Source organism: Aplysia californica, unplaced genomic scaffold (assembly GCF_000002075.1).
Source record: "Aplysia californica isolate F4 #8 unplaced genomic scaffold, AplCal3.0 scaffold00642, whole genome shotgun sequence".
Taxonomy (NCBI): Eukaryota; Metazoa; Mollusca; class Gastropoda; order Aplysiida; family Aplysiidae; genus Aplysia; species Aplysia californica.
Window position 1 is genome coordinate 67340 of NW_004797912.1, and position 8834 is coordinate 76173.

The following is an 8834-nucleotide window of genomic DNA, read 5'->3' on the forward strand; positions in this document are numbered from 1 at the left end:
TATATTAATTCAATTAAAGATGTTTTTTGACACAATTTAGATTATTTAGAAGGCAGGTTTTGACTTGATACCTGTCAGGGCCAAACAGGCTGAGAAGGATACAACATCCCAGTAGAAGTAGAAAGACCGAGATTCTCGATAAAAAATTATATCCACTCTGGAATCGCACTCAGGTCTCCTGCTGCATGTGTGACAGCAAAGTGCCTTGCGACTTCACCACAGACACCATTAACTTTCTATACATTATACCACTTCAACTGTGTGGCTACTTGTACTTGTACATGTAGGCCATTTCATACATGGCAGCAGTACTATCACTATCAGTGAGTATCAGAGACTTGTATTATAACTGACATTGTATTTGTAGATCATTTACGCCTCCATCGACGCAACTTAGATCATTCAGGAGATGGGCTGTTTCAACCCTGCCTGTCAGGGCCAGTCTAGATGGAGACAAGTGGAGACAGGCCTACTCGATTTAAACCCAAAAAATACTCCCCACACTGGAATCAAACACTTCTTCAGCGTGTGAGTGCGACAGCGAAGCATCTAACTACTACACCATAGACATCAATGTAAAAACTTACTGGGACACATACATGTAGTTACTTTAAATTGTATCACACCAGGTTATGGTGTGCATGGCCTAGGTTCAAATCCCTTAAGGCAGGAATGTTCTTTAACTTGGTTTGTCTGGGAGATTTCAAGTTCTAGTCTCATCACCCACTTGGCTCAGTTCTGTCAACGATGGATATTAAATTCAGGGGCCCCGTCTTTTATTTAACTTTTCTGTTGAGAGGGGAGTTATACATATGTATCAATGACATGATTACATGTACACTTTTTTAAAGACACTTACTGATGATGTAACTGTAACAATACACATAGTTTTGTTTGATATTTTGTAAGGTAAATAGTGTCAATGTTTTATTTCCTGTTTATCATCCTATTACCATCCCAATACATGTAAAGAATAAGAATTCATTGTACATGTATTAATTATTCATTGCTTGATCACTTTCAGCAGTCTATCCTGAAGCAGGTTATTGTGTATTGTTATCTCAACTACATAAGGAACTTCACTGCTTTACTCTAAGTAAATTGACACAAATAAAAATCTTAAGGATTTAATCTCTCACATAGTTACCTTGAAAAGAGTGTGCTAAATATTTCGTTTTCACTTTCAATACGGCTCTATCTTGAAACTGACACGCAATTAAAACTAAGAAACGGGTTTTTTAAAGTGGCCAATTTGGAGTAAAAATAATTTAAGTTTGATCTTTAATTTAGTCTATAAATGACAATACTACAACTTGTGTACATAGTACATGTAGGCTACTAAATTTGGGATTTCACTATACGTCACTTGGCTGAGTTTATAGCAAGCACATGAACTGATGACTGCCTGCTGTAGGGATCACTGAAGCCAACAGCATGTTACATACAATTACAATTTTTTCTGTCGCTATAAGAGTAAGAATTCTACGGCTTTATCAATACAATTAGGTTTATTTAAAAGGCATGACCTCTGAATTCAAAGTCTGTCTCCAATGGCACTGAGATAAATGAGTAGAGAGCCTTGAAAATTCCACAAAATGACCCAAGTTCAAGAACGCCTAGTCTGGGATTCAAACCAGGGCAATCCACTCCGTATCCCAGCATGATATCAACTGAGCTGATGGAGCGCCTGTTTATTTGTACAATGAACATAGATGCCAGATTTCAGGGAAAGTGTAAAGAGTGATGCTAAAGGTGAAAACAACAAGTCCTCAGAAAGATTATTCTTAACCATAGGCGGAAACTGCAATAATGTATGAGAAAGGTTTCCGTTTTATTTCATGCATTACCCACACAGCTTGATTGTTTAGAAGACCTTTGTGTAGATGCCCCGACTGCTCTGTTGCAGAGCAGTATCTAGGCAGAGCAGTCTAGGCAATCTAGCCCAGGTTGCTCTATATATAGGCATCATGCTGGACTATACAGCGGATGGTCCTGTTTCAAATTCCCAACATGAAGATTTTTGGATTTAGGAGTTTTCATGGCTTTACGTCTACATGTATTTAGTTTGGTCCAATCGGAGATGGACTTAAAATCCAGAAATCCTGCCTCTTGTAAAATACACTTACGCTAACTTACAATGTTATAAAAAGATATATGAGCGGTGGACCATACCATTTTTTTTTATATTTAAAAAGACTGGTTACATAATACACTGTGTCACTTGTACAGTTTTTTCACTGAACTTTTGTTACAGAAATGCATATTATTTATGATTTAAATGCCAATTATTTTTGTCTTGACGTGACAACGGGATTTTTTATTTTTGTTCCTGTTTGAGTAAAGAGAAGTACAGTGACATAACAATGGTCATTCAGTGTAGAAAAAAGTAAGACAGACAAAGACACAGGGTGGGGTGGGGGGGTCAAACAGAAGACAAAAGCCAAGACACTTTCGATTATTCAAGAGTATTACAGGTTTATTGGGCCAAATCCAAAATGAATCGTAAATTAAAATTGCAAAACCCTTAATAAAAATATTAGGCATGCTCCTAGGAAACAATAGCATGCAAAATTTGCAATAATTATAATGTCATTGACTAAATTCCCCTGATTTTGCTCACTATACAAAGCATAAGCATTTTATTCGCACTCTTACCTCTTATTCTTATGTCCTACCAAGACTCCCTCCATCCCCTCACACCCAACCCCCCCCCCCCCTCCCAAAATACCCTCCAGAGACTAGTGTAATTGTTACACACCTTCAACAATACAGTTTAGACAATCAAGGAGGCAAACTGCTTTAACCCTTCCAGTCAGAGACAACCTGGACAGAGCGGTATACATCTGGGTGTAAGTGTCTCTTTTTAGCAGAAAGACAAGACATTCTAGATAAAATAGACATCTATCAAGAGCTGAACTCATATTTTCTGCATGCAAGGCGAAGAGCCGAAAAAAATGCAGTTGACTCAAAAACACAAAAATGCTACAAATACATTCTTGCCCCTGGCCACAACCAAACTGAAGTTAAAATTGATTAGAAAATAATATAAATATATAGGATTATACATACTGATTGACCACATCACACAACATGTATCTTTTGCACCGGCAGCAAATCTTAATTGTTGCAGAGCTGCAATTGTTTGAATACAACTGTGTTTCTGCTTTTCTTTAAAGAGTTTCTTCAACCATGATTGGATTTGCAAGGGACTGTCTGAGACTAGAGGAAAATTTCTGTTTGACTTTGCAAATGGGAAACACAGTAGAAAGGATACCAGAAACAGAAATGACGTCTACTTCATGAAAAAGACCCCTTTTTTGTAAAGATGTGTACCCTCAGAAACTTGGGAAGCTACTGTTGTTACGAGTCTCAATAGGACCAGCAATAAAAAGGCTTGGCCGTCAAAAACAAAAAACACGTTCACTCACAACCGCAACCACAAATAAAGCTCAGAGGGGTCAAAGGTTTAAAACCTTCAAATCAAATTGATTGCTGGGTCAGTTAGATTTTTTAAAATAAACAAGACCCCTAAAAAAAAAAAACACAGCTTGGAATGACGTGTCAGTAAAAACACACTACGTAAATATGCAATGTGTGTTTTGCACTAAAAATTGTAAAAATATATAACCAAATAAAATAAACATCAATGTATCTTGACAAAGAAGAAATACTTTCACAAGTTTTCTGCACTGTGCTGCAGGTCAATATGACATGGTAGAAATAGCACTGTTGGATTTTACCCACTGGAATGCAAATACTTTCTCCCATATAAATATTAATGTATACAAGTGTTGGGTATAAACCGCCAAACAGAGGCAAAAGGTTACATTGTTAAGTCCATCCCCAGGAAGGCTATAAATGCCAGTTATGGTTACCCTGGATTAGTGAAACATACAACACATCTTGTATAAAGTGTGAAGCACCACACAAACTACTTCCATAGATTACGATTCTACAGTTCACATGTATTGAAAGAACACTTCTAAAACAACACTCTGAAAGCTTACACATCTCTTAAAGATTTCTAATCCATTACCAATAGGCATATGAAGCAGCTATTATCTCTCTTGGAAAATTTTAGTTTAGTGTACAGAAACTAAGAACACCCTATTGTCAAATAAATGAGCAGCACACGTTTGGAATGAAAACAAAAAAATCAGGAATGAATAGATGTAATATATATCAATGTAAGTACTGGTATAAATAATATGGATCATCACAAGGTCCCATTCTACATTCTGGAATGCATCATATCCTTCCAGTGCAATTAAAAAAGATAAAACAATGGACACATCTATACCTATTACAGAAGTCCCTTATTATTAACAATCATGAACATTGTTAGATCTATACACTACCACTCATGACTAGTGTCTAAGAGAGCTTAAAAGCTCTCAATTTTTAAGTTATATCCCTCCCAATATTTCAAATACAAATCTCAACATTCCGGTACAATGATGGATTTATGTGTTAACAATCATGACCAGTCTCTAAACTAATATTAATACATGTAGAGCATGGGAGCTCTCAATTTTTCTGTCGAATATTTTCAAATATAATCTAAGAATATTCCATGAGTCAGATGGGTTAGGCTATTCAACTTACCTAAGACGTGAGGAAGACTAGCAACATAACAATGTGTAAAACAATACTGACAAATCCTTATATAATTGCAAATAAACAAAAAGCTACAGAATATTATCATAACTTAAAACATTTAAAGAAATACATGCATTACATTCACATTTGTGAGTTGTATGAACTTATCTTTGGACCTAATACTAAAAACAATATTCATCAAAATAAGAATGTATCACTGTGCCTCATCCTCTCTCTTTCCGTACTTTAGGATCCTTGTAAACTCCAGGTAGTTAAAGTTTCCCCTCTTGATGGGAGCATCCCTGTACATTTCATCAACCTGAAAAAAAAAAGATAGCATGCCCTTTAACATCACATCTAAACTTGAATAAGCACAAAGTGCATACTTCTTAGCAATTCTCAACAGTATTCAAAGTTCTGTAGCAGTAATCTTAAACAACAGATGGGTTGTTAACCAAGAGGGACCATGTTAATTTCCCATGTTGAAGAATTCATTGGGAGAAAGGTGGCAGTGGGTGCAGAAACTCTCGTACTGGTTTCTCTACTTCTGTGTTCATTTTTTTCTCATCTGTTAAGTTCAGTAGGCTGAACCATTTCCCAAGTCTTTTCACATGTATGCAAAAGAAAAAAACCCTGATTTATAGATCGTGAGCAGTACTCGTCCTGAAAAAAGTAAAAGATACACTGGCACTTAAAAGTTTGAGAAGGTCAAAGATCTTATGGCAATGCAAATATTGATACCCAAAAGTGATGACACTCTCATTAGTAAATTCAGAGAACCTTCAAAAACGGCATCTGGCTGTTATGAAGGGCAACAGACCATAATATAACAATACAATTAAATATATTCAACACAGCTACCTCTGAACTCCAGTACAGGAATGCAGAAAAAAAAGTATGAACAAAAGACAACTTATCTTCGCATTCTCCTTTCCCAGGAATTTGCAAAGCTTGAGTTAAATCCACTGTAGACCACTAACATGAATGGGAAATTGGCTTTATCTTATTATAATCTATGAAAATTTCAGTGATATTTTCATTTCTTCAGGTCTCACTGTGAGGGGCAGGTGTCAACAAGGATGAAGAGACTTGGAATGCATTAGGGGAGGGGGTGTCAAGATTCGGCACAAAATTTATGGAATTTGAGTAGTAGGCATTTTTAGCTTCCTCAGCCTCTCCTTCAACCATTTCATCGCATAAGAACCCTCAAAAACCGTATTTTTCCCCATACCGGGCATGTTTGTCACCATTAACTCCTCATAAAGTCAATATTTTCTTTTTCTTTTATCGGCCATTTTATCAAAATGCAAGTTTCCTCTATACTTTTTTGAATAACTCCGCCTTTTTTCATCCAATCTTCACGATATTTTCACAGAAAGAAGAGAAGGTGTAATACTAAAAATTTGTCTGTTGAATTTTTGATATATGGAATAGATTTTTGTTGGTGGTGTCTTGAGTGTGGATTTTCACAAACTTGAATGCTACCTCCGGAAAAAATTCATTAAAAAATTTCTAATTTGTTTACGAAAAAACAACAGAAAATTTTTTTAGATCTAATGTTTGTTAACACGCATTCAAAAGACAATCAATTTCCATGAGCAAAAAGTGCGGTATTCGTTACATAAGACATGTCAACCAAATCCAATATGGCCACCGTATCCATAGAAACAAAACTTTTTTCTCAAATTTGATCGCGGATTCTAAAACTCCTTACTATGCCTGTTATATGTGTGAAATTTGGTAAAATTTGGTCCAGTAGAAAGTGAGATAGCCTTCAGGTGTAATTCCCCCCCCCCCCCCTTAAATTACAAACTAGCGATAGCATGCCTGTACTATTTTTATTACTTTGTAACAGCAAAGACTCAAATTACGCCTAAAATATTCCCAAAGCAAAGATTAGTCATTAGTAACAACACATTTGCAAATATTAAGCCCATGCAAGGATGTATACAACATTCACCCATGACTGTTGAACATCAGCTTGAAGAATGAGGAATGTCCAAAATAGGGCAACCCTTGAGAAGCTACAAGACCAGAGCCAGTATCATTTAGGGGACATGCTGTATGGCAACTTCGAGGCACTGTGACAGAGTGTTTTATTTGGAAGGATATTTTACAGATGTCAAGATAAATTTCACACACACCCCCCTACATTTTAAATAAATCAGTAAATCTATCCCCCATTGTGGTGAGCAGCTCCCTCAGTTGTTCCTCTGGTATTGCCCCTGAAAAAAGAACACATCAATTATACATAAAACAGACACCAGAGCGTCTTTCACGCATTACATCATAGCCACCCAAATGAGAGGGGATCCTGGGTGTGTATGGTAGGTCAAGTAAGTCCCAAATAGAGGACTCAAGTTTACTTTTACTACCTGATGTTTCCGTATGAACAACAAAGATGAATAAGAAATGCAAGTAGTTAACAATAATCTGCTCACCTCTTCATCAGTAAATCTATCCCCCATTGTGGTGAGCAGCTCCCTCAGTTGTTCCTCTGGTATTACCCCTGAAAAAAGAACACATCAATTATACATAAAACAGACACCAGAGCGTCTTTCACGCATTACATCATAGCCACCCAAATGAGAGGGGATCCTGGGTGTGTATGGTAGGTCAAGTAAGTCCCAAATAGAGGACTCAAGTTTACTTTTACTACCTGATGTTTCCGTATGAAGAACAAAGATGAATAAGAAATGCAAGTAGTTAACAATAATCTGCTCACCTCTTCATCAGTAAATCTATCCCCCATTGTGGTGAGCAGCTCCCTCAGTTGTTCCTCTGGTATTACCCCTGAAAAAAGAACACATCAATTATAAATAAAACAGACACCAGGGTATATATATATCATACAAGTACTAATTGCACACCAGTGAATTTCTGACCGAAATGACCAATACTCAAAATGTTTTCAGAGCATCCATAGTCAAGAAAAACAAATTATAATAACAGACAGAGCAAACTTTGCTTATCATGACTATGACTGACATAAGCCAGGGAAAGGAGGTACACAAAAGCAAGATAGACCAGACAAGGTCAAGAAAAAGGTAATCTGGGAAACATTAAAGAACTAACAGCAAGAAAGAGGGTAAAAACCTTTCACATAGACAAATTTTTTAAAATATATCGTAGAGGGTTTTACGGCGCTCGCAACTGCATAAGGTCATATGAGCGCCAAGGAGTTAATGTCAACAGAGAAGTATTTACAGGGAATCAGACTTAGACTGCTCACCTCTCTAGCTTCAACAGCACAAGGTCTGCTTCGACTATCAAGGCATCCCAAAATAGCAGGTCACAAGAGAGTGACAAACATACAAAATAAGTAGAAGAAAATAACAATAGTAAGGATCTGGAAAGAAAAAGCAGCAGTTCCCTGTTGTAGATCAGGCACAGTTGTGAGAGTGACATGAGTCAGCCCATTTATAATTCTACTATGCTTGAACGAGAAATGTCCCCCCTTTGGGAATGGCCTAAAGACACTTCAGTCAGTGGCATTGCCCCGGAGGGTACCTAGACAAAGAAAGCAAGAAAAAAGAAAAGAGATGAACATAGTGAACAGCAGACAACACAATTTCCTACTAGTTTAACAAAACTTTTGGAGAGGAGAGTGAATGATGGCAATAAACAGAAGACTCATTCATATCATTACAAACCTGTGACACATTCTACTGTGAGAAGAGGACTAAAAAAATATCTGAAATGTCTTTTACAATTACAGAAAGACAACAAATACAGTCAAACCTGTCTAAGGACTACCACCCATTGTGGAGCAGAAAAGTGGTTATCTAAGACAGGTGGTCCTCTTGGACAGTGTCGTTATAATATATATGTTTTGTAATATACTCAACTCCATTAAAAGCTTCTCACAGTTTTCAAACGCAGGTAACGTTTTACAAATCTTGTGTTCGATGAAAAGTCAACAATGTATAAGCTATTGTCCACTGTCTGGCATTAAACAAATATTCTTTTGTTGGTGGCATGCACAAAATGGGTAAAATATCATTTTTCTTGGTTTTGCGTCCCTTTTTGCAAAAAAATCAACCTAAACGTTACCACTTAAGTAGCAAGGAAAAAAGAACCAGTTTAGTTTTTAAATTGATCTCTTTCTTTTACTCCCAACTGTATGCCAGGGTTTAGCATTGAGGAGAGCAATCACTCCATCAGGAAGCTCATTGCAGATGTAAATCAAAGGTGGGTTGCAGCAAGGTTAAATGTTGGTCAATGGACTATTGGAA

General features: G+C 36.8%; 1 protein-coding gene across 1 annotated transcript; it reads right to left on the reverse strand.

The window, feature by feature from the left end:
• Window positions 1–2449: 2449 nt before the first annotated feature.
• LOC101854898 (myosin regulatory light chain 12A) lies at window positions 2450–7108 on the reverse strand (the record flags this gene model as incomplete). Its single annotated transcript, XM_013087811.1, is given in 2 exon segments — window positions 2450–4918; window positions 7041–7108. Coding segments are annotated over 2 exon segments (173 nt in total), but the record flags the coding sequence as incomplete, so codon positions are not given.
• Window positions 7109–8834: the final 1726 nt, after the last annotated feature.